Genomic DNA, 26373 nt, shown 5'->3' on the forward strand with positions numbered 1-26373 from the left:
ATTCTTTCTTTCTAACAAAATATTGTACAGTACAGAATGTTAATATCGCTCATGACTCGTCACGTCGGTTTTCTTCCTATTCCTGAAGATTCAAATGAGAAAGAAAAGCCGGTCATTTGTTTGTTGCGTCTGACATCTCTGTAAACTAAGTACTTACTTACTAAGTGTAAGAACATTTGTCCTTATAAATTTGCTTCCACCTCCAACGCCCTCTTAGCTCCCTAGTACGCAATCTCTCCACCGGACGCCCTCTATTACCTCGTTGCGTTCGCTATAAGGTGTCACAATTGGTTTGGACCTTGGCCTCTCCTGATCGCCTGGTACTAATCTGCTTACCACGGCAATTGAATGATCGTCCAGGTGCTAGGAACACGGATGTTTTTTATCAGATAGTTACGTTCTAGTTTTAGGCACATGACCTACCGCGGTCAGCTATCTACCATTTAGTTGCTCAAGAAACGAACAATAGATTTAGATCTCATGTTAGCACAAAACATTATTATACTGGTACATATACATGTGTAAGTATGATATGTATTCCATCTCCATCCATCAAAAACATAGTGTGAAATGAAGTAGAGTTCAATATTAAGATAATGCGTCGTTGTTGACTTTGCCGAGAAAAGAATTGAGATCTATATTATATAGTATAGGTACCATCAGCCAAATATATGGTCTACCACCCTAAAGTTGATAATCGTTTGTATGCCAAACAATATTAATGCCAACAATAGACTTGCTGTCAACTTGACGTTCGACTTTAGCGACACATTCATTTGAGAGGAACTTGTTTAAAAATTGATGGACCAATTATTTTCCTGATGGTACCAAGTTCAGTATAGAAGATCCTGATATTTTAGTTGCAAGAGCATGATGATTATGATGATGATGGTGATGATGAAGATAATGATAATGATTATGATGATGATGGTGATGATGAAGATAATGATAATGATTATGATGATAGTAATGATGATGATAAGGCCGCCTATTGCTCACCTTGTAAGTTTTCCTCTGTGTATCTGTTTTCTGTATCGCTTACTATGTCTGGTGTACAATAAAGAGTCTTTTTATTGTATTGTATGATGATGATAATGATAATGCTGATGATGATGACTATTATATATACAACATTAACAGCGGTACTTTAAAGTGAACTTTCAACTTTTCCAGGGGTCTCAGAGTGCTTCTCATCACGATGTTTAAAATCTGGATGTGGGAGCGGAGGGGGACCACCGTAGTGAAGAGATGGGAGGAGGTAGCTAGCTGGTCTCCAAACAAAAAGGCTTTCGTCATGGGTGACCGCTCGCTCACGTTCCGGCAGGTGAGAAAGAAAGAAAAAACATAGAAAATGAATTGAAAATACAAACTGAAATATAGATGCACAGAAAAACAGAAAAATAAGACCATCACTGGGAATCGAACCCAGGTCCTCGGTAATCCGTACCGCGTGCTATACCGCTACACCACTGATGGTCAAAAATAAGACCATCACTGGGACATCAGTGGTGTAGCGGTATAGCACGCGGTACGGATTACCGAGGACCTAGGTTCGATTCCAGTGATGGTCTTATTTTTCTGCTTTTTCTGTGCATCTATATTTCAGTTTGAATTTTCAATTTAGGTTTTACGGGATGACCGTAAAATTAAAAATTTGGAATTGAAATAAAAAATACAAAAAGATTCCAAAAAACCAATCATAGAAAATGAATCATTTATTCGTGACAATAGTAATAAGAAGTGACTTGCGTGTCGGAATCGCGCAGGGTTCAGTTAAAAGATTAAACTTAAATCTGTATTAATAACTAACATAGAAAAGTTAAAAACCCCTTTGTCATTTTAAAGTTAAATATATCAAAAACGGCTTAACCGATTTTAATGAAACATAGCTAAATACCGCAAGTAAACTTGCTTCAAAGTAAAAAAATCCCATCGGAATTAATTTATCTGTTTAAAAGCTGCGAGGCCATAGACAGTCAAACCGTCATTGGTGTCAAACTTATAACACCCGTTTTTTTGCATCGGGGCTAAAATTGCGAAAGTTTGGATGAAATCTGTTATACAAAGAGCACTTGTTCCTCGTATCCATTTTACATAACCAACAATGGAACGAACCAAATATAAATATCCTAGTTCAAAGAGATTTTGTTGATGTAATTGGTTACTTTGAATGTCAATGAAGGCTCTGGTGTGGGGTATAATTGCTGAGTGAGCGAAGCGCCCATGCATGCTCATTCTGAGGGGAGGCCTGTGCCCTGCAGTGGGACGTATATAGGCTGGGATGATGATGATGAGCGAAGCGCGCTTCCCGCGGCAGCAGATGACGAAGCGTCAGGACTCAACTTTAAGTTAGGAAATAATTTGACCCTGTTTCAGTGCTGGTTATGCAAGATGGTTACATATGAGAAATACAATTTATTACACACTGGATTTTCTGGTTTTTCCGATATTTACTTAAGTACAGTAATGTAATTTTTAGGGAGATGAATTCAGCAACCGCATAGCTTGGTACTTCAAACGGCAAGGCTTCAAGAGCGGAGAGGTCATCGCCCTCTTTATGGAGACGCAGCCAGAGTACGTCTTCATCTGGCTGGGATTGGCCAAGCTCAGGGTCACTACTGCCCTGGTCAATACGAACCTGAGAGGAGCGCCGCTCACGCACTGCCTTAAAATTGCTGGGTGTAAGGCTTTGATCTTCGGAGATGAGATGATTGGTGGTGAGTTTTCTCAAACGCTGGCTGACGGGCGGTTTGCACGGACCAACACTAACTGCCGGCATCGCGTGTGATGGATTTTACATGCACCCGCACCCGCAGACGTGCGTTCACTCCGTGCACCCGCGCCAGCTGGCTAGCGTAGGCCTTAGATAATATAGTACCGGTCCGCATTGGCAACCGGTAAAAATTGGTAATGTTTTTTTTTTCGGGGAGATAGAGGATTGTTTTTTAATTTTATATTATGAGGTGCTTTAAGGCTAAGTTCAGATGAACGCGCGATGACGCGCGGGTGGCTCGGCGCGCGGTTTGAGATTGTAACAAATGGCAAACAACAGCATTGATTTCTTACAATCTTAAACCGCCCGCTAAGCAAACGGCGCGTCATGATGCGTTCATCTGAACCTAGCCTAATAGGGCGTGCAGTTGGAAAAAAATACTATGGACACAACTATGGAGGACTAGGAATGGAGGATCTAAACAGAGCCCGAGGCTCGGCTAAAAAAACTAGCTTCACATCCCCGACTCCCTAGAGCTAATTAACGATGTTGAATACTTCTAGCATAAGTAAATAATTAAATAACATTGTACAGGTATTAACAAAAAAGCGATGCCTAAAAAAAACCCTTTAATAAATCTAAAAAGAAAAAAAAAAACGAGTCTAGTAGTCCACAGCTCTGTTAATTATGTAACTTTAAATTACATTATAAATATTTTTAAAATATATACAACTAGAAAAACAACTTACCTACAAATCCCCACATCCTCCTGCATCGTGCCTCTCCATCGGTTCAAAAGTCCCCATTACACTGGCTGCATTGCCCCTTTGTACCGTAAGGGACACCTGTTGAATTCTGTTCTATTAATTGTATTTTATTGTACATTTCAGCCGTCAAGGAGATCCAAAACGAGATCCGAGACATACCTCTCTTCCAATTCAACTCGATCGAGCGTGGTGAGACCAGCACTCTTCAAGACACCTCTCCCCTGGCTTCTGAACTCAGTGAAATGAGCTCTGAACCCTTCACTGAAGTAGAGCCTGCTAAGCCACGGGACACACTTATGTATATTTACACTAGTGGTACCACAGGGTTCCCTAAGGCTGCTGTTATTACTAATATTAGGTGAGTCTTATTTTTTTATATATAGCGGCCAACAGGGAAAGAGTTGACCAAAAGTAGGAGTGGAAGAAATGGGGAGGATTTTGTTAAAAATATAGGGGGAAAACAAAGTAGGTGCACCGCCGCCTATGGGCTTCCATAGCATAAGTTAAGTTACCGGCCCTTTAAGAAAGGAGTAGGATCATTTTTTGAAGATCCCTAAGTTGTACCGGTTCGGAGATATTGCGCTGCAAGCTGATTCCATAGTTTCAAATTTACAGAATCGTAAATAAAGGACGGGCACAGGACTTATTTAAAAAGAAAAGTAAATCCAGTAAAAATTAGGCACTTCGTCCACCTGTAACATCTTACGCTTGTTCATGCGTGGTCATCACAGAGGACGAAAATGGAACTTCAAGTGCCAGTAATTTTACTGGATGTCTCACTTTCCACACCGGAACACAGCAGCGCAAGCACTGCTGCTTAGCGGCAGATTAGCCAGTTCGAAGGTAGTAGTAATGCAAATGAACCTTGCACAAATTCCTACTATTCGTAAAACTCACCCGCCGTTCTGAAAAGTTCTAAGCTGTAGTAGGTGGTAGGACCTTGTGCAAGGTCCGGCTGGATTGCAACCACCATCTTGCTCGCTAATCCTGCCGTGAAGCAGCAGTGCTTGCACTGTTGTGTTTCGGCGTGGAGAGTAAGACAGCCGGTGAAATTACTGGCACTTGAGGTATCCTATCTTAGGCCTCTAGGTTGGCAACGCATCTGCAATACTCCTGGTGTTGCAGATGTTTATGGGCGGTGGTGATCTCTTACCATCAGGAGACCCACTTGCTCGTTTGCCATCCAGTCGAATAAAAATTTTTTTAAAAAAAACAACGTTTTTGGTCTTTCCAGATTCTTCTTGCTTCCTCTCGGAGTGCACACATCAGCTCGCCTCTCTTCGGAGGATGTAATTTACGACCCCCTACCTCTACACCACACGGCAGGAGGCGTGTTAGGAGCGGGACAGGCGATCATTTTGGGCAGTACGGTGGTGTTGAGGAAGAAATTCTCTGCTTCCAACTACTGGAGTGATGTGGCAAAGCATGGTTGTACTGTGAGTGTCGCTCGTAGTTCTGTGTTCCTCGTATGGTAGGGTTATTTGTAGTTCCTGGGTAGTAAGAACAAAACTACAAAATAAAACCGGTCAATTGCGAGTCTGCTACCGAAACAAACCATTTCCTGTAAGAGGTCCTCTTTTTTCCACTTTATTTTATTTCTGATATTAATTGATTTAGAAATATAATCGTTTTCATTACTACCAACCAAAACGTAATAAAAAGGTTTTTGTGAGTAAGCTTCATTCTCCATACTTACCTGCATATTTTTTGCAAATCGGTGTCAAAAACAAAATGGACAAACTTCATTCGAAATGCTCATCTCATTCTCGCGTATAGTTTCACTTTATGCCAGAATAAGACAACACTATGTTTCTCATGCCGCTCTTCTTTCAGGTAGCCCAGTACATCGGTGAAATCTGCCGCTACCTCCTGGCTGTCCCGCCAGCAGCGACGGACCAGGCGCACAAAGTACGCGTTATCGTAGGCAATGGACTAAGGCCGCAGATTTGGCAGGAGTTCGTCCAGAGATTCGGTGTGGAACGGGTGCTGGAGTTCTATGGAGCCACTGAGGGCAACAGTAATTTAAGTAAGTGATATACAACAAGGAATAAGGAAGGTGATAGTGATATTCAACAAAATGCATGGTGGCCTTGTAGTTTGATCTATGGCCTCTCAAGCAAAAGTTCACGGGTAATTACATTAAAGTTTGAATTATACATTCGAAAATACAGTTTTCGAAATTTTCACAATTCAAAATTCGAAGTTTACCACCACCACGTGTTCATGCAGTTCCTCCACACCTCCACACTGTTAGTATACACACAAAACCCATCTATTACCAACACTACACTGATGCGTTTATGCTACCAGATAACCCGGTGCATTGCACGCGTATGTGGTGCGGTGCGTTATTAGCATAGTGTACGGTTGTGTTGCACTAAAGATGAGCTCGGGTTGAGTTCAAAACGCGTCAGTGTAGTGTGGTATTGGTGATAGATGAGTTTGTGTGATGTATCTTGCATAAACTTAGCTATCATAAAGGTCGCGGGTGAGCAAATAAATTATTTTAGTTAATTGATCTGTACCTCCGCAAACTAACGCCTGATTCAATAAATAATTCAATAGTGTGTGTAAAGTCTCTTAACCTAACCTAAAGTTCCCCATCTGTACTGGGCTCGCGTGGGAGCTAACCTTAGCCCTCTCATTCTGACAAGTGGCCTTGAAATACAATTTTCCGGAATAAAAAGTACTTATACTATATTCTTCCTAAGGTCTAAAATTTATCTCCATACCATCATTTAAAGCATCAGCGGGTTAAGTTTGGCTCATCAATACTCATATTCATATTTAACCCGTTGAATCAATAATTATGTTACCTCTGTAACTGACGAGAGACAGACTTATGTACACACAAGACAGACATTTACATAGACACACACATTTACAGAGATTTATTTAGATAGACATTTTTTTTCGCATTTCGTTGCTTAAAAACAAAAGGGCCACAAATCAAAAAAATATTTTTTCAATCGCATTAATTGCATTTTAAATGCTATTTAACGTGCAACTATTACAACACTTAATTTTTTTTTTTTATTTGTGGCCCTTCTGTATTTAAGCAGCGATTTATGATATTAGCATAGTAAAAGAGGAGAAGTAAGTCCACTCCAACCCTTTAGGAGATTTAACTGCCTACTCCGGCGCGGACGCTTGGGTTTTCGACGTCTATTTTAGATTAATTAGGTACGTACCTACCGGCAAATAATTTTAGTGCGAAAGTTAACTTTAAATTGTCTAATGTCTGTGTCTAGAGAAAACAGACAGATTCTATGCCGTTATATTATTAGTATTATACTAAATTTAAAAATATTATTTATTAATTCGCCGGGATGGTGATAGCGACTGTATACATACTACTCATGTTTACCTACACATAATACTATAACTATATTGTTTATAGGTAGGTAGGTATCTAGTTTTTTGTCCTTGTACGAAATTATTACACTACACTTATATACCACTAATTTACAACTATACCTAATACAAAAAATACGTAAGTACGAGTACGAGAACGTAAAAGGTGATCATCTCGCGAAGCGAGTGCAAGACGAGCGAGCTTAAATCGAAACGTACGGCACCGACGGCAGCGCAGCCTTGACTAAAGAAAACTTAATCCTCCTTAAATTATCAGTGTGTGCGTGCGGCGAGTGCGTGCGAACCGGCGCCAACCGTCGCGCACGCATTTAAGCCGCGCGATGTACTTTTGTTCGTAGTTAGCCTACTTGTCCTCTTTTACTATGATGTTAGTAAGGACCTGTGGAAAGACCAGGAGGCCTACCACGCTCTCTTAATACGATCCAGTTTAGGCTCTAAACTGAACTGCATCGCTATTTCGTACCACGACGTTACTTTTGCGATTCAGTTCAAGCACGGTTCAGCGACAGCGATACAGACATTTTCATTCACTCACTTCAAGCGGTTTTCGTACCATGACTTAACTTGAGTGGGAATTGAATCGCTTCAGTGTCAAATTTAGCGATCCAGTATAAGTTACTCGTTCTGTCAATTCTTTTGGAATTTTAAGTGTTTTGCTTGGAATAATTTTAAATTTTAAGAACTTTTATTCAAGTTTTATAACTATTCATAGGTACTCGCGATGTGCTTCTTAACTCCTCATTGATAAAACAGCGTAAACATTTTATTTGTAATCAACACAACGATTGCTAAGAACACGGAATGACATAGAGTTATGGTTTTCCAAAATAAAGAGGTTTTAGTATACAATATTTGGTTTGCATATAGCGGCATCCCTTTCGCGACTTAGTTTTTCAGTTTCGGACCAGAGACAATATCGGTCTTTCATTCACTTGTAAACCATTGAGACTCAGCTCTGAGAAATAAACGCCGTGGTACCAATTTCGACGATTCAGTTTAGGTGCCTAAATTGAACTTCTCTGCGTTTGGATCGTTTATGAAAAGATTATGTTAGACCCCCAGTAAGAAAAATTAAGTGTATTTTTTTTCAGTTAATTTGGATTCAAAAGTTGGTGCCATAGGATTCTTAAGCCGTTTAGTATCCTCTGTGTACCCGCTCACTCTAGTCAAGTAAGTTGAACTGGAAGGAAAATTCGCCAATTCCTCCAAGCTTTTCTTTACGTTTGTGAGTACCACTATTTGTAATGTTTGGTGTCGAGACTTTTGGTCCGTGGGGTCCTAATACTTCGAAGCTTTGTAAGGAAATATTAAAGAGGTTAGCAGAAGTCACAGGTGACCGAAGAGCTGGCAGCTTAATCGGAAAAATAATAACTCGTAGGTACTCATAGCTTTAGCTATATAGACAGGGAGCGCTGCCAGTTTAGAACTTTGCCTAAGAGGATTCCTTTGAATGACTTGTTTAAAAAAAAATGATATGTATGAAAGGACTTTGAGTTCAGGAAAATTATAATGTATATAAAATGACATAATTGCATGATGAATAAATAAATAACCGTCTTCATTAAATACATACATATAACATGTAGTGTGTAGTAGGTATATATATTTAATGTTGTGACTTCAAAAGCAAAAAATATTTTTTGACTTCTTCTTGGTATCCAATGCAGCTAATTTTGCATATTACATTTGCAGTAGCGAAATTCTATTGATCCAGCCAGAATCGTCTCCGCAGGACGGAATTCTTTAAAGGATAAAGGCATCGACTTGAAATTTGACACGGATATGTTAGTTAGGATGATAATACAAGCTTGATCAACATAAAGCACAGTCAGCAAAAAAGATTTGTATAAAACATGAAGTTTTAATAACTACAACTACAAGTTTATTGAAATTTCAGATGCGATGAAATAACGGGAGAAATATTAAGAGACTCCGATGGAAGGTGCATAAACTGTGGGCCTCATGAACCAGGTATTTCATAAGGTTCCGTAACTTAAAAGGTTAGCAGGTGGTAGTACCTTTTGCAAGGTCCTCCCGGATTGCTATACCACGCGCCATATAAATCTGCCTAAAAATTCATTAAGATACTCAGTTTTGACGCATTTTTGAGATAGTTTTTTTATGCGACGTCTTTACGTTACTCCCGGATTGTGTTCGAATCGCTTAACGGTATAGTGCCTATTCAATTATAGGAATTATACCTTTATAGTTTTTGTGGTACTAGTCGTGGCAATGAACTTTTAGGCAAAGTTAGGCGGCGGAAGGTATACCACCATCTTGCTTGCTAATCCTGCCGTGAAGTAGCAGTGCTTGCGCTGTTGTGTTTCGGCGTGGAGAGTAAGACAGCCGGTGAAATTACTGGCACTTGAGGTATCCCATCTTAGACCTCTAGGTTGGCAACGCATTTGCAATCCCCCTGGTGTTGCAGGTGTCTATGGGCGGTGGTGATCTCTTATCAATAGAAGACCCACTTGCTCGTTTTCCATCCAGTCGAATAAAAAAAAGAAAACCCTTCTGTTTTCTGATTTTTTAAGAAAATATACCAACGACCACATCCGTATTTTTTTTTTAATTTTACAAGCTTTTATTTAGTTTCACCTGTTCCGCTGTCTGTCTGTCTGTCTGTAGTCAAATCTTGTAAGTTAAATTTGACCACCCTATATATAAATCGCGTGATAATGTCACTACTAGACATCCCGGTAGTCCAGCCAGGATCGTCTCCGCAGGACGGAACTCTTCAACGGTTAATAGCATCGACTTGAAATTTGGTATGCAAATGTAGTTTGGGTGACAATGCAGGTACAGTCAACAAAAATTACAGTCAGCAAAAAAAGCTTGTATTAAAAATGAAATTTTTATGGTTAGGTTATTTGATCTAAATTCTCACTTATAGATCGCAGGATGTACTTTAGATTTACCATTACAGGACTTCTACTAGGCAAAATAGATCCAAAAAAGGCTATTCTGACGTTCTCCGGCTACGCTGACAAAACAGCGTCCGCGAAAAAGATGGTGAGAAACGTGAAGAAGGAGGGAGACTGTTACTTCAACACAGGGGATATACTCGTTATGGACCACTTCGGGTACTTCTACTTTAAGGACAGGACTGGGGACACTTTCAGGTAGGTTCTCAAAACCTGAGCTGGAAACTTCTTGAGAGAAGCTCTTGGATATCTTACTGTTTTATGGGTTGTCACTTTCTTACGCAAGCTTCTGCATCCTCTGGTGTTAATGCTAGAATTATTTTCTTGCAACGGACATTACAAGTTCTGAAGCTGTCTTGTAAATGCATAGAACTACGCTACCTCGAATGATTTCTTTTGTCCCATCTCAAAGCTAGATTTGGTAGCCAGCTTCAAAATGGGTAAAATATTACCAGTTCCCATTTGGTAGCTAGCTACTTATCTGGCTACGAGATGGGAAAATGATTCTTATTCGGTAGCCAGTTACAAGTTGGGAAAGCACGATTTCCATTACGTAGTAGTACAAACAACCAAATCTTGCTACGAGATGAAACTAAAGTATTAAGGTGATTTTCCACTGGCCGGCGAGGAGAGACGACACGAGACGAGACGAGAATTGAAATTAGTATGGCGGCACCCGCGGCGGCCCGCGGCGGCTCGCGGCGTGCGCGCAAGAATGCATACAAATTTCAATTCTCGTCTCGCCTCGTCTCGCCTCGCCGGTGGAAAATCACCATTATGATTGCCAGAACGATTTAATTGTAAAAAATCGTAGTTTTACTATCTTATTTGCCGCAGACAGCCAAATGTAACTTTTCGGTTTCACCTTTCGGACTTCGGTCTCCTGAAGAAGGAGAAATAAATCTTTGTAATAAATAGTTTGAACCACACACAGCGCTTACTATGGTCGAACACAATATTAAATCATTTTGCAGGTGGCGTGGTGAGAACGTGTCAACAGCAGAGGTCGAAGGAGTCATCAGTACCCTCGTGGGGCTCAAAGACGCCATCGTTTATGGAGTTCCGGTAAATAAAACTGATTAATAATTTACACTAAAGCCAACTAACGGGTATTCACCTGAAGATAAGTTATCACCGCCACCTACAGCTTGAGACTGCTGGTGTATTGCCAGCCTAGCAAACGGTGTATAATAGCTATTTATGTAACTGTATCGTAATAGGGGTCCTTAAAACACGAGTGTGGTTTCATAAAAGGGTCACATGAGTGTTTTAAGGCCTAATTACGTAGAGTGGCATACAATATTTTATCGACATCCATATATTAAATCCTCTATCATGTGTTAAGCAAACCATTAAAAATGACCTGCATTGTAACCAGAACTACGAGTAGATATGTATGTCCCACGAGCTGCGCCCGATGCGCGCCCGCCTGCTGCTGAACACCTACTGCACGCGTACTATAATAGTTATTTATGCAACTGTATCGTAATAGGGGTCCTACGCCTCGTTTCATAATAGGATCACATGAGTTGTTGGCGCAGGTTCGAGAATAACGTAGGCGACACAGACTTGGTTATAACAGCGTGTATTTTAAATGGAATTATTACAAAATTGTATGAAAATTATATAGAAAGGAAGCGAGTGACCGCGAGCTCGCTCCTTGGCCGAATGATGTGGAGCCGCGGCGCGCGCGACTGCCTCGAGTTGTGCTGGTGTGTGTGAGATGCCAGCCGCACTCACACATGCACGGCGTTAACATGAGTGTTTTAAGGCCTAATTACGTACAGTTGCATACAATATCTTACATCCATCCATACAGTTACATCCATATATTAAATCGTCTATCATGTGTTCAAGAACCATTGTGAATGACCTGCATTAACGAGAACTAGGTAGGTATGTCTGCTCCACGAGCTGCGCCCGCTGCGCGCGCGACTACCTGCTGCTGCACGTGGTCGCGACGCCCCCCGTGCTGTAATGATGTATGAAATCTCATTACGATACAGCCGTGTTCATAATAGAATCCAATGTCGTAATGCTGGTCAATACCTATGGTTTTTGAACGCATAATTGAGGGTTTACTATATGGGTGTAGATAAATCTCATTACGATACAGATTTCTGTACAGCCATAGTACCATTACGATACAGCCGTGTTCATAATAGAATCCAATGACGTTATCCAATGTGTATGTATTTCTTAATGCTTTCAGATTCCCAACGTTGAAGGCAAAGCAGGCATGGCAGCCATAGCCGACCCAGGAAAGAAACTGGACTTCTCTCTCCTGTCTAAAGGCATCCGGTCATCTCTCCCGGCATACGCCAGACCCCTCTTCATCAGGGTACTCCCGGAGCCACCTCTCACAGCCACATTTAAACTCTGCAAGAAGGATTTAATGGAACAAGGTTTCAACATGGGAGTTCATGATGATCCCATGTATTTCTTAGACCAGAAGACCGGCGAATATGTTCCTTTGACGAAGAAGTTGTACGATGATATTCTTAAGGGTGTTATTAGATTGTGATGCTTGCCATTAGAGGTATTTAAGTATATAATTGTTAATTTGTGCGGGTTTGTAAAATTAATGAATTACATAGGAGTTTAAATAACAAGAACAAAAAACCACGTGCAAGTCGGACTCCCGGACCGATGGTTTCGTATAAACGTCGTCGTCAACTATAAAGACAAAGTAATGCTGGTACCCCAGTAATTATGGGACTTTTTTCTTTGTCAGCCTGCGCTAGTTGGCGCGGGTGCACGGAGCGGGTGCACTGCCCGGTAATAGTTATTTGTGATACGAGGTTGGTAAATAACCGTGTATCATACGTTTTTCAATACGTTTTTGAGAAAATAGGCAATTAATAAAACAAAATTGAAAAATAAAAACGAAACAACGCAAAGTTTTACAAAAATGGCGCGTCCGTAATGCGCATGCGTAAGTTTTGTTTTCAATTAGGTTATTAACTAAAATTATCAGGTAAAGGTTCGACGCGTTCAGCCACTGCGATTTTTCCGAATAAATAAAAGGTGGAAATCATTAAAATCTGAGGTTATTAAATTTCGAGTACTGCCTTTTCGCAACGTAACGTTTGGCAACCTGTTACATTTCGCAACTTTTCATTTCGCAAACTCTAAAACTGTAAATATTTCAGGATTTATTTCAGGGCCATCACCCTTTAGGTTAGGTTAGGTTAGTTTTATTAAAATCCTGAAATATTTACAGTTTCAGAAATATAAAACAGTTGGGAAATGAAAAATTGCGAAATGAAACAGGTTGCCAAACGTTATTCACGGAAACATTAGTAAACCATTTAATTTACGGTTTATAATAATTAGAATAAATTTTGCCAATTCATTACTTAGTTTTGTTCATCATCATCATCCCAGCAATATACGTCCCACTGCTGGGCACAGGCCTCCTCTCACAGCAAGAGGGCCGTGGTAGTAAGCCGTGGTGGCCTAGTGTAAGCCGTGGTGGCCTAGTGGTTTGACCTATCGCCTCTCAAACAGAGGGTCGTGGGTTCAAACCCCAGCTCGCACCTCTGAGTTTTTCGAAATTCATGTGCAGAATTACATTTGAAATTTACCACGAGCTTTGCGGTGAAGGAAAACATCGTAAGGAAACCTGCACAAACCTGCGAAGCAATTCAATGGTGCGTGTGAAGTTCCCAATCCGCACTGGGCCCGCGTGGGAACTATGGCCCAAGCCCTCTTGCTCTAAGTTTTGTATATTTATACATTTTTCTACGTATAAGTCGATATTTTTATTTTTGTAGTATGAAACTGCTTAGGTATATACTTTAAAAATGGAGAATTAAAAAAAACTGTAAAAAAATCGCACAATACTTCGTTTTTTAAGCATTAGAAAAAGGGTAAACCATCTTGAGGAGTCATTATATAGAAAAACGTTTTTAAAAAACAATAACTATTACTTGTGACCAAAAGCATGTAAATGATCATATATCCTTTCTAATTGATACGTATTCGCCGTGACTTATTTTATAAAAGTGTTTTTCAATAAAAAGACATGTCAAGATCGCTTACCTTCTTTCTAATGCTAAAAAAACGAAGTATAGTGCGGTAAAATAAACTTAGAGCCATGTATACATCCTTTGAAAGTGAATTTTTCGAGAAAATGTATTGAAAAATAAATAAAATGCGCGCAGTTAGCGTTGCTCATACTTTTTTTAGGGTTCCGTAGCCAAATGGCAAAAAACGGAACCCTTATGGATTCGTCATGTCTGTCTGTCCATATGTCACAGCCACTTTTTTGCGAAACTATAAGAACTATAATTGGTAAGTAGATGTATTCTGTGAGCCGCATTAAGATTTTCACCCAAAAATAGAAAAAAAAAACAATAAATTTCGGGGTTCCTCAAAAACTTTTTTTTCATCAAACCCATACGTGTGGGTATCTATGGATAAGTCTTTAAAAATGATATTGAGGTTTCTAATATCATTTTTTTCTAAACTGAATAGTTTGCGCGAGAGACACTTCCGAAATGGTAAAATGTGTGTCCCCCCCCTGTAACTTCTAAAATAAGAGAAGAGAACTTGTAAAAAAATATATATGATGTACATTAACCATGCAAACTTCCACCGAAAATTGGTTTGAACTAGATCTAGATAGTAGTTTTTTTTTAATACGTCATAAATCGTAAAGTAAACGAAACTTTTATATTATGTTACTTGCTGCTACGGAACCCTTCATGGGCGAGTCCGACTCGCACTTGGCCGCTTTTTTAATAGGCGTCCGTCCACCCGCTTTGTTTACCGCGTCAGCTAGCGAAGGCCCTTTTGCTTGACAAAAGATATATTCTTGGGTACTTTGGTTTGGCTATTTATAGCGTGACATTATTGATTCCGATACTATTATGTAAAGACATTTTGTGATATACTTACATGTGATAATTTACGCCAAAATTAAAAGTATTCCAAAATCAATGTAAATGACAAAAAAAAAAATCTCAATTAGATTTAAGAAATATAGATATCCTCTGAATGATTTATTTAAAATAAATTATGTATATAAAGGACGCAGTTTTTTTTTTTTAATTAAACTGATTAGTATTTATTCGTTCACACAGTGCTTTACTATTCTCGTGTCCAGTCATTCTCCAGATTAAACTGGGTGTTTTATAAATAGACCAGAATATTGGCCCGCGCCCGCCGTCCGTGTGAAGTTGTTCATATACAGCCACGTAAATAGGCCCGCTGAACTATCAACCCGGCCCGCTAACGACCCGCTTCCAACCCGCTGCCGTCTGTGTATTTTACGCTTTAAACTGTTTCAATGTAAGTCCTATTTACAGTGGCGGACTAACAGGGGGGCGGAAGGGGCGGCCCGCCCCGGGCCTCCGGTCTTGGGGGGGGCCCAAAATGCCTCCGTGTTCCCCTGATTAAATCCTAAATAAGTATTTAGAAATGTGCTTAGTACCTACATTTTTTTTAAAGCCAGGGGCCACATTCAGCTTTGCCGCGCCGGAACTCTGGCTTAGTCCGCCACTGCATATTTATATCCCTTATTATTTAAATCGTCCCTAACTCTTCACTGATGAAGCCCACCGTCTGCCCTCCTTGATCCGCAGCAAAAACGTTGCCTCGATGACGTGAGGATTCAAACCCTTCAGGCAAGAGATAGTGAGTCAGCAATGTGGGAGAGACTACGCAAGCGGCAAAGATGAAGAAGACGACGTCCTGTCCAGGCCGTCCCGTCCAGTTTGACTGCTGGCACGAAGGCGAGGAAGGATGAAGTTGACCACGTAAATCTATAGCATTATGATATGATGGATTGGGCGAAGCCTTTCACCTAAAACATCAGAGTTTACAGTGATAATTGACCACCACCAGATGAACTACAAAAAACTATTAAATTGGAACTTGTAGCTTCGAGAAATTGGCCTCTGGAATCCGGAGTTCGTAGGTGGCAGTAGAGAGCTTTTTAATCAGAGGTTGACCCGAACCAATTTTTAACTCCCGACGCAAAAAGAGGGGTGTTAGAAGTTTGACCGCTATGTGTCTGTGTGTGTGTCCGTCTGTGGCACCGTAGTTCTTAAACGGTATGACCGATTTGAATGCGGTTTTTTTATTTAAATCAGGTTTTCTAGCGATGGTTTTTAGATGTTTCATCAAAATTGGTTTATCCGTTTTTGAGATATTGAACTTTGAAGTGGCAAAGTCGCGGGTTTTCCAACTTTTTTTTGGTTAGGTTATTACTATTTTACTACAGGTAATTGTATTGTAGAGTGTTTTAATAGAGTCGGCATCAGAACTTACTAATATTATAAACGCGAAAGTTGGATGGACGGATGTTTGGATGTTTGTTACTCTTCCACGCAAAAACTACTGAACGGATTTGCATGCAATTTGGTATACAGGTAATATTGTATACCCTGAATTAACTCACTGATGGACGATCCCAATAACTGGCGCATAATAGTACATTGTGTCTTAAGGGCGGTAAATAAGGAATTACGAACGAGAAATTACTCGAGGAATTACTTGTGTAATAATAGCGTGATAGCGTCCCGTTTGTGGTATTTTGACTATGAGTGAGAATCACGAAAGTTTAAAACGTTTACGAACGAGAGTCTATAAGAAGCCCGAAGTCGAAGACTGAGGGCTTTAATGAGTCGATATTCGTAATTCTAGTACCGCCCGTGCGACATACAATGTTTTTCATCACATTTGCGAATAAAGTTGTATATTTGTAAGAGAGAAACTAATATTTTTTTCAAAAATTGCCCATACCGCTGACTTCGCTTTTGGCAGACCCAGCTCCCCGCCAAACAATTACTTTGCTGACCCGCGATCTTCAGAGCGCAAAGTAATTAGTTTCAGCTAATTCTATTACTTCTGCATTAAGTAGTTTACCAATGTCTTTTGCTAATATCGGCACTAGATTAGGTATGTATTTTACTTAGGTACGGATTATGTTAAGTAAATGATTGCTCTTTTTAGCTATCAAACCTAATGAATCTATTACTAACTTCTATCTGTTGAAAAAGTTTGCCTTGTAATTTTGCTTATCATGTAATTTTCAATAAAGACTTTTTGTGTTGTCTCTATTTTTTTCATTCTTTAAAAGTTTTTCTCGTGGAAGGCACTTGTCTCACCGCCAGCGAGGAAACGATTGGCTATCGACTATTTTCTCGCTCAAGAAACGAACAAAAGATATAAGATCCTGTGTGAGTAAAAGTGACACATATATTAATAGTTGATCGCTGGCTGTTCACACTGTCGGCGAGAACTCGCTCTTACATCTTTTGTCGCAGCGACAAGAGCTATAAAACTCGCTGAGCTATAGATACTCGCTCAGCAATGTCAGCTTGGCGGCCGCCCCGCACGAGCGAGTCGAGTGGAGCGAGTAATCGCCCGTCGCATGCGAACACTCACTTACAGCCGAGCGACAAAACTACACTCGCTTCTCGCTGCTCGCCCACTCGTTTCTAGTTACTCGCTCTACTCGCTTCTCGCTCATCGTCGGCGGTGGGACAAGTGCCTAAGTGCTACGCAGAACGTTTCAAGGAGTGAAAATACAAACGTCGTTAATAATTTATTATTTCACCATTCAATGCCCTTCAAGAATTCAATAATAGTAAGTGGTTTTGTACTAAGAAATGGCCAAAAGAATTATGACATGACGCAGGAAATTTGTCAGTCAACTAGCTCACGAAGTCGGTGTTGTTCGTTCGATCACAAACAGAGAAAGTAAAGATGAAAGAAGTTTTGTTGAACAATTTACTGGACAAAGAGTTTCAGAAGATGTTATTCCCTTTGAATCTAATGCAGACAGTTATTTTACAACCTAAATACAGGATCCTCAATGGATTCGTTACTCCTATAGGATTACGTGAATATTTTATATGTTTCTTGGGTGTTATAGTCGTTATATTTGTGAACTTGATAAAATGGTATTCCTCCAAATTTTACTACGAAGTAGACTTAGCTAGCGTGGATACACTGCTTGCTTTTGACACTGCGTTTTACAGTTTGTCAAGTTTTGTTCTGTTGACGGTAAACTTTGTTCAGAGCAAGAACAACGTGCTGTTAATACTGAAATTGCAGCAAGTGTATAAAGTGTTTGACAGCAACAGTGGCTTGAAAAAAACCCGGAACTATAATTGTGTGGCTATCTTGATAATAACATTAACGTGCTTGTTGTTTCTCATTATCAATTATGGCAGACATTTTCATCAAATCATATTCGTTATATCTCTATATTACTTTGATGGAAATATTGTTTTTGCTATACAAATTATGAAATTTCTAGAGCATGAGATAAAAATGTGGTTGAAGGCGTTAGATCGCTTTTGTGTAACATGTTCTGAACCAAATCATAACAAGTTGACGAAGTATTTCAGTGAAATTGAACAGCAAGAAACAAGGCTGTTTACAGCATTTTTAGATATAATGGAAGCTTTTAAACTTTACAAATACATATTTCAATATTCAGTGAGTATTTCGCGCGTTTTACAGCTTACTTGTTGCCCGCGACTTCATCTACGCAGAATTCTATTATTAGGTACACACTCGAGGGAATTTTAAGTTCTTCCTTTCAGAAGCTCAAACTATGGAGACAGTTTAATGCTATTTATAACGTTAAGTACTTTAAATGTAAAAGCGTATAAACAAACATCTCAATGTTGCGTTTATAGAATAAGACAGGATCAATTAAATTTTACTTCCAGATTTACATTATGCCAAATTTCATGTTCTTAAAGTAGGCCAAATTTGACTCCTAAGATTTGACAACAGACAACAAGTGAAACTAAATGAAAGCTAGTACAAAGACGGCATTGAGTCTTGGAAATTTTACTAATTCATCTTTGGACAATAATCCATACTAATATTATAAATGCGAAAGTGTGTGTGTTTGTTTGTATGTTTGTCCGTCTTTTACGTCGAAACGGAGCGGCGGATCGCCATGATTTTTAGCATAGTGATAGTTTATAGGCCAGAGAGTGACATAGGCTACTTTTTATCCCGAAAAAATGCACAGTTCCCGAGGGAACAGCGCGCGATAAACGAATTCCACGCGGGCAAAGCCGCGGGCAAAAGCTAGTAATATAAATAAAATTAATGACTGGTCCTGCGCCGCTCGCATCCATTGACTCCTGCGACCTTCATCCATCGCTGCCATCGTCAGTCCCGGATAAATACAACCTAGTGCTCTTCAAGGCTAGAGTGAATAGGCTGTTACTGAACCAGTGAGATACATCTTTGGACTCATATGTGCACTTTTCATTTTTCATTTGAGATAGGGCTCCATTACGGGTCAGATTTGTGTACAAAGACAGTCCACCTTCTTGGGGCCTGCCTACCACCGCTGCTTCTGTCAATCAATACGTGGACATCATTCAAAAACACTGGTGCCAACGGCTATCGCATCAGTTCCTTTCAGTATTGTACCCCGTCCATTTACTACTTTAGCTTAGCTGTTTTTCGGACTTTGTCCCTCATAAGTATTATTCAGCAAAATTTTGCATGCCTACTGTTAGAGGGCAGCTAGCATTATTGTCATTTTTATAAGTTAATACCTTACGAGTATAAGAAATTCCAACATCGCATTTATCCACATAGTGCTAAAGCAAATAAATATTTCATTTCATTAGTTATTATGATTGTTTTGTTTATAATACGTACTCGTATTTTGTTTTCCAGATACTATTACTGGCGATTGAAATTTTCGTGCACCCGTTGATATATATACAAAACTTTTTGAGCTCCAGCTCAGAAAGCGAGGAAGTTACAGTAAGTCTCAGAATGCAAGTAATATTACTTATGAGTCAATGCTGAAATCTACGTGCGTGTGTTCACGTGTATGTGTAGATTACCTACTCTCACGTCAAATAAATGTTTTTTTTTTCTTTCTAATTAAATGGAAAATTGTATTTTTCAGGCAGTTAATTTATTTTACGGCTTAGTATCTTCTTTGTGGGTGGTCAAAAACTTTACGTTGTTGATTGTCCTATGTGTGGCTTGCCAGAAATTTTACCTAGTCGTTGAGGAAGTGGAAAAGGCAACCGCTGTTATAAGCAGCTGTCATGCGTCCTTGTTTATACGTAAGTTTATTTTAACTTTATGTTTATTGTTTACAATTCAACGCATCTTAATAATATGTAATTATATATTATATTGTAACGGGTAACTCACGTCTTAAATCGAGTTTAGTTTGACATGTTTGCTACGAAGGCCCCACGGTAGTTTCACGTTCATCTTATTAATATTAAATATTTAAAAATGAAATATTTAACAGAAACTTATTTAAACAAAGAAGTTAACAGATGTCACTGGGGGGGGGGGGGGGGACCGAAGAAGCCAGCTCTTCGGACAAAGAAGTAAAATACTAAGTGCTCTTTTAAATAATTTGTTTTAATTTTAGTTTTTTTTTATTCGACTGGATGGCAAACGAGCAAGTGGGTCTCCTGATGGTAAGAGATCACCACCGCCCATAATCATCTGCAACACCAGGGGTATTGCAGACGCGTTGCCAACCTAGAGGCCTAAAATGGGATGCCTCACGTGCCAGTAATTTCACCGGCTGTTATACTCTCCACGCCGAAACACAACAGTGCAAGCACTGCTGCTTCACGGCAGGATTAGCGAGCAAGATGGTGGTGCATCCGGGCGGACCTTGCACAAGGTCCTACCACCTGCAAAACTTTAGTTTTTGTTTAAGATAATTATTAATTAATAATTATAACTTATTTATGTTGTTGTAAGTAATTACTTATGTCATTTTATTCATTTTGATACCGTGTTAATCTAGATAAGTAGATGGTTAGTTTTACGAAGTTGTAGGTATGTAGGTACATGACTCGCTGTTACGGTAAGGAATGTCAATCTATCATAATACTTGATTATTTATACTCATAATACGATTAGCTTTATCGATTGATTACTTCACGTCGGTACAATTTGTGTGGTGTATGTTTACATTTGGAGAGCCTTGAATCTTACTCGTGTTAGTTTTGTGAAGAGGATTTTTAATTTTGTTTTCAAAATTATTGGTCGTTTATTTCTAACCTGATTTCTTTCAGTAAGTAGGTACTTCGTTAAATAAAGGGGATCATCCTACTTATATTATCCTACTTCCTACTTGTGTTTGTGAGTGAGTAAGTAAGTGAGTATGTTTGTTCCTCCTTCACGCTAAAACGGCTGGACGGATTTCGATGAAATTTGGTATGTAGATAGCTGAACATCTGGAATAAGACATAAGCTACTTTTTATTCCCACGAGATAGAGATATAATCTCGAAATAATAACCACTGGGCTCATGAAAAAAAACATGATGGTTTTTAATGTAACGACAATGAAAACCAAGATTTTCAAGAATTCCCCCGGGAATTTATAAAAAATCCTGAAATTTCAATTCAACTCAACAACAATAAACTGCAGAATGCGCAAGCTGGTTTATACATTTAGAACTCTCAGAAACATTGCAGCATCTAAACTTTTAAATCAAATATATATAACTTTAGCATAATCAATAATATAAGAGTTGGGGAGGTGCAAATAAAACAAAATTTCTAGACGTAGAACGAGGGCAACGCTGCCATCTAAAAGCAGAAAGCAATTTCAAAGAGTCATTTGAAAATAAAGAAAAAAAAAATAGGATATTTTGAACTAGTGTTTTGAGAACTATGCATTATGAAAATGAAGTATTACGCCACCTACAGGTGAACACAATTTGGGTTATTTTGGGAAAGGTGTACTTTGGACTAGTTCTCAATGGTTCACGTGTAAATCGAGAATGAGCCTTTTTGGAATATGGTGTTTTGGGCCTAGTTTCTATGAGGAGAGGGGCTTTCGAAATTAGAGTGTATTGACTAATAGTGCGTTTTGGGACTAGTGCATTCGCCACCGGAGAGAATTAAACTGTACAATGTACTAGATAAAAAAAGTATCCGTTAACAAGCTTATGATTCAAGAGTGTAAAAAAGTTGTGATGGAGTGGCTTAAAACATTAAACTAGGTACTAATATAAAATAAGTAATAATAATAATAATAATTTTTTTTGGAAAACTGACATTACAGATTACATAAAATTAAGTTTTGCACAGGAACTGTTTTACCGTACTTGTTTTTGCAGATAGAGGTTACCCGTCTCGCCTACAATAGGCTAGGCCTGTCCCGTAGGATGACACCTTAACTACGAGAAAACTGAAGAGTTGCTATCATCATAATATAGTTGACACAATTACGCATGCACACACACACACGCACGCACATATAAATGTTTCTATTTGGTACTTTTGTTGTTAAATTATTTTTATAGATATAAAGGTCTGACTAGGGAGGAGCGGGAGCTCCTGGCACAGATTTCTTTGTAAACTTAGTAGTTTAGTTAGGTGGTTTTTCTAATAATCAAATTTTGTTTAAGTACAAAAGCTATGCAAGAACGTGCTTCGGGTGACATCGTGCGCGCGCGCCGCGGGCGGGCTGCGCGCGGGCGGCGTCGTCGCGGTGGACGCGGGGCTGCCGCTGCGACTGCTGGCACTTCTCGCCACTTACACCGTCGTGCTGCTGCAGTTTGCATTCCTCTAGATTACAACGGTTGAGCTCTTTGCCCACCATACGATTGAAATACAATTTTAACTTAAAAAACTGATAATAGATTTTCCTTTCATAATCTGTGCTGTAACCTTTGCTGTAGGACGTCCACTGTTGGGCATAGGCCTCTCTCATACAACACACCAGTTGCTTTGGTTGGAAACGGCCTGCATCCACCATGAACCCGTGCTTTAACCAGGTCATCCGTATCCGTCCATCTCGATTATATAAATGGTAGGTATGTGATTGGTTTTTTTTTGGAGTCTTTTTGTATTTTTTATTTCAACTCCAAATTTGTTACTTTTACGGTTTTTATAGATGTCGCTAGTGCTGCTCAATAGCATAGTAGAATAAACAACCTGAGATATGTATGCAAAGGAAAAATCGTGTCTAGATTCCTGCCCAGCAGTGGTGTAGGGGTTATAGCACGCAGCACGTATTGCTGAGGACCTGGGTTCTATTCCCAGTGCTGGTCTCTTTTTCTGGTTTTTCTGTGCATCCATTATATGTCTCAGTTTGTATTTTCGATATGGTATAGGTATGTCACAAGTGTTTTTCAATTTCCAGTTAACAGTTAAACATAAATTTACAATACAATACAATAACTCTTTATTGCACACCAACACGTGGTAAATAGTGCAGTAAATGCAGGTATAATTTAATTATCAAATGTTAATCAAATTGGAATACATTTTTATTACAAAATTATTCAAAATTTGTAACAGTAACAGGATACCGACAGCTGCTCATGCTTACTTAAATTATGTCTTATCCATAGGTATCTATATATTAAATTGGTTGCTCTTTTTAGCTGTACAGAATTCAAAGTCAAAGTCAAAATATCTTTATTCAATTTAGGCAATAACAAGCACTTATGAATGTCAGAAAAAATCTACCACCGGTTCGGAAAAACCTCTGTCGAGAAGAACCGGCAAGAAACTCAACGAGGTATTTTTTTTGAAAACAGATTTAAAATATTATTAAATGATATGTATACATCACAAGTATTTAACACAACAGTAGGTTCTCTATTTGAAGGGATCGCTAATGCGGATCGGAATTACTTCCAAATATCCCTGCCCATGATATAACCATTAACTTTATAATACGCCTTAGATATTAATGTCTTCTTGACAATTAGATCTGAATTTTGTATCCGTTTCATTTATAATATTTTTTGGAATTTTATTATAAAAACGTATGCAATTTCCCAGAAACGACTTTTTGGTTTTAGCCGTCTGTAAGATGGAACTTGAAGCTTCCCTGTGTTTCTAGTAGCCTTTGGCTTATCGACGTTAGTGGGAAAATCACATATGTTCTTCCTTACATACATGATTGTTTCAAAAACATAAAGCGACGGCAAGGTTAGGATATCTGTTTCCTTAAAAAAAGATCTTAAAGATTCACGCGTCTTTAAGTTATAAATTGCTCTAATTGCTCTCTTTTGTAAGATAAAAATTAACTCAATGTCTGCAGCAGAATTATAAAAGGTTACCTTGCATTTTTTCTTTATGTGTCTGTTTTCTTATATTATGTAGTGTTCAATAAAGGGTTATTGTATTGTTTGTATTTTACATTCACTAAAAGATTTCCTAGTGTATTAAAGTAATACATTCCAAGTACCTACAAGTTGTAGTCCTTGTAATGGAAGTACAAAAGTCATTATTAATTCATTATTCCACCATTCGGCGCCCTTCAAGGATTCAGTAATAGTAAGTGGTTATACTAATGAAATGGTCAAAACAAATATAACATGCATGACGCATATTATTATTTGTCATTCAACTAACTCACGTGCCTAGTCAGTGTTGTTCGATCAATCACAAATTTAGAAAATAAAGATGAAAGAATACTTGTTGAACAATTTACTGGACGAAGAGTTTCAGAAGATGCTGTTTCCGTTGAATTTAATGCAGACAGTTCTTTTACAACCTAAATACAGGATCCTCAATGGATTCGTTACTCCTATAGGATTACGTGAATATTTGATATGTTTCTTGGGTGTTATAGTCGTTACATTTACGAACCTGATAAAATGGTATTTCACCAAAATTTACTACGACGTAGACAATTACGTAGAAGTAACACTGCTTGGTTTAGACACTGTATTTAACAGTCTGTCAAGTTTCTTTCTGTTGACGGTAAACTTTGCTCAGAGCAAGAACAACGTGCTGTTAATACTGAAATTGCAGAACGCGTACACATTGTGTGACTGTAACAGTGGCTTGAAAAAACCTCGTCACGAAAATTGGATAGCTATCTTGTTAACAATATTGACGTGCATGTTATTTCTAATCATGAATTACGGAATACATTTTTATCAAATCATATTCATTATATCTCTATATTACTTTGATGGAAATATATTTTTGCTATACAAATTATAAAACTTCTGGAGCATGAGATAAAAATGTGGTTGGATGCGTTAGATCGCTTTTGTGTAACGTGTTCTGAACCAACTCATAACAAGTTGACGAAGTATTTCAGTGAGATTGAGCAGCAAGAAACAAGGCTGTTTACAGCTTTTTTGGATATAATGGAAGCATTTGAACTTTACAAATACATTTTCCAATATCCGGTGAGTGTTTCCTGCGTTTTATAGCTTACTTGTTGCCTGCGACTTCATCTACGAAGAATTCTATTATCACACGCCCGCGGGAATTTTAAATTCTTACGGGACCAAACTATTCTATCAGGGAACACCCAAATTTTTATTCCGAATTTGCTTATTCCGATTTTCAAAACTCTGATTTTCACAATTCCTAAGACATTATTCGATATAAGTACTCAAAACTCGAAATTTATTTATCCGAATTTAAAAATATCTATTTTTTTAAGATCCGATTTTAAAAACTCCGAAGAATGAAAAGCACAAAATGTTATTGGCCCGAATACACTATTCTGATTATAATTTTCCAAAATGACATCGCTAGTTCGGAAATATGACATTCGGCAATATAAACTTCGTGGTTTTAATAATAGGAATCTTGATTTCAAATCTCGAATTAATATCAATCAATTTAGATAATTGACCTGCATACTTAGGTTAGGTAAGGTTAGGTTAGAATTGCGACAAGGCGCGAAACGCCATAACTGCGCGGAATAGGAGCTCCGCCAAGCGGAGCTCCGTTGACCTTGTGTCACATTGATGAAAATTCAATAACAGTAAATACTGTTTTAGGCCAATCTACCTACATAGCTTAAGTTAATCGGGATCGGATTTATTATTGATCGGTGTAATGATATTCAGAATTTGGGAAAATCGGTATTTTCGTAGTCGGAGTTCATATTTTTGAAATTTCGGATTATTATTGAGTCGGACTTCTTATTGTTCGGTTTATTTAAATTCGGAATTTTGAAAATCGTAATTTTAAACATTAGGTATTTTTAATTTTCGGATTTATAAAAATCGGATTTATGAAGAATCGGAATAGTTATATTAGAGTTTTAAAACATTCGGAATTATAAAAATCGGTATTTTGAAGTTCGTGATTCCGACTTTCGGAATTTCGTGTTTCGTATTTATGTAGTGTACCCATTCTATTAGTATGTCCTTTACAGAGTCTCACTATCTCGAACGAACATTGAGTACTTTGAGCGTAAAAGCGCACAAACAAACATCTCATTGTTGCGTTTATAGTATAAGACGGATTATCACGTCCAGATCACTTCCAGATCATTGTATTATCTCCGGATTTACATTATGCCAATTTTCAGTTTTTTCTTACTTCTGAAAGTAGGTTGAATGCGACTTCTAAGATTTCAAAACAGACAAGACGCCACTAATTCATTATCATCAGCCGAAGCCGAAGATCGTGCTCAGTGACGTGCCATGGGAGAGGCCTATGTCCAGCAGTGGGCGAACATAGGCTGATGATGATGATGATGATCATCGTCATCGGAAATAATTCAGATGTCGTTAGTTTTTTTTGTTGTTGTTTTTTTTTTATATAATACTTTTGCGTGTTTACCTTCCCGTATTACTGACTGAAGTTCAGTTGACGTTTGTTTGTTGTTTGTTGTTCTTGTTTGTTTGTTT

General features: G+C 38.6%; 2 protein-coding genes across 2 annotated transcripts in view; both read left to right on the plus strand.

The window, feature by feature from the left end:
• The window catches only part of LOC141441420 (long-chain fatty acid transport protein 1-like), a 31263-nt gene extending 16448 nt beyond the window's left edge, over positions 1–14815 (plus strand). Inside the window, exons 3-12 of the mRNA XM_074106144.1 lie at positions 1174–1324; positions 2480–2717; positions 3604–3838; positions 4715–4916; positions 5314–5506; positions 7947–8025; positions 8753–8826; positions 9782–9977; positions 10754–10844; positions 11992–14815. Of these exons, the coding sequence (XP_073962245.1) occupies positions 1174–1324; positions 2480–2717; positions 3604–3838; positions 4715–4916; positions 5314–5506; positions 7947–8025; positions 8753–8826; positions 9782–9977; positions 10754–10844; positions 11992–12303 (1771 nt within the window). The 3' untranslated portion in view covers positions 12304–14815. The remainder of the gene's footprint in view (positions 1–1173; positions 1325–2479; positions 2718–3603; positions 3839–4714; positions 4917–5313; positions 5507–7946; positions 8026–8752; positions 8827–9781; positions 9978–10753; positions 10845–11991) is intronic.
• Positions 14816–18065: 3250 nt separating this feature from the next.
• Positions 18066–22344, plus strand: LOC141441940 (uncharacterized). The gene is made up of 4 exons (XM_074106828.1): positions 18066–18095; positions 19443–19532; positions 19681–19843; positions 22165–22344. Exons 1-4 carry the CDS (start codon positions 18066–18068, stop codon positions 22326–22328), a joined length of 447 nt encoding a protein of 148 aa, XP_073962929.1. The 3' UTR covers positions 22329–22344.
• The last annotated feature ends 4029 nt before the right edge of the window (positions 22345–26373 follow it).

This window comes from Choristoneura fumiferana, chromosome 24, assembly GCF_025370935.1.
Source record: "Choristoneura fumiferana chromosome 24, NRCan_CFum_1, whole genome shotgun sequence".
Classification (NCBI taxonomy): domain Eukaryota; kingdom Metazoa; phylum Arthropoda; class Insecta; order Lepidoptera; family Tortricidae; genus Choristoneura; species Choristoneura fumiferana.

Bases quoted from the DNA above. Each gene is read 5' to 3' on its own strand.
- LOC141441940 (XM_074106828.1), top strand. From the start codon at position 18,066: ATGTGGTTGAAGGCGTTAGATCGCTTTTGT. The intron at 18,096-19,442 runs GTAACATGTTCT...TTTGTTTTCCAG, and splicing joins AGGCGTTAGATCGCTTTTGT to ATACTATTACTGGCGATTGA. The intron at 19,533-19,680 runs GTAAGTCTCAGA...TGTATTTTTCAG, and splicing joins CAGAAAGCGAGGAAGTTACA to GCAGTTAATTTATTTTACGG.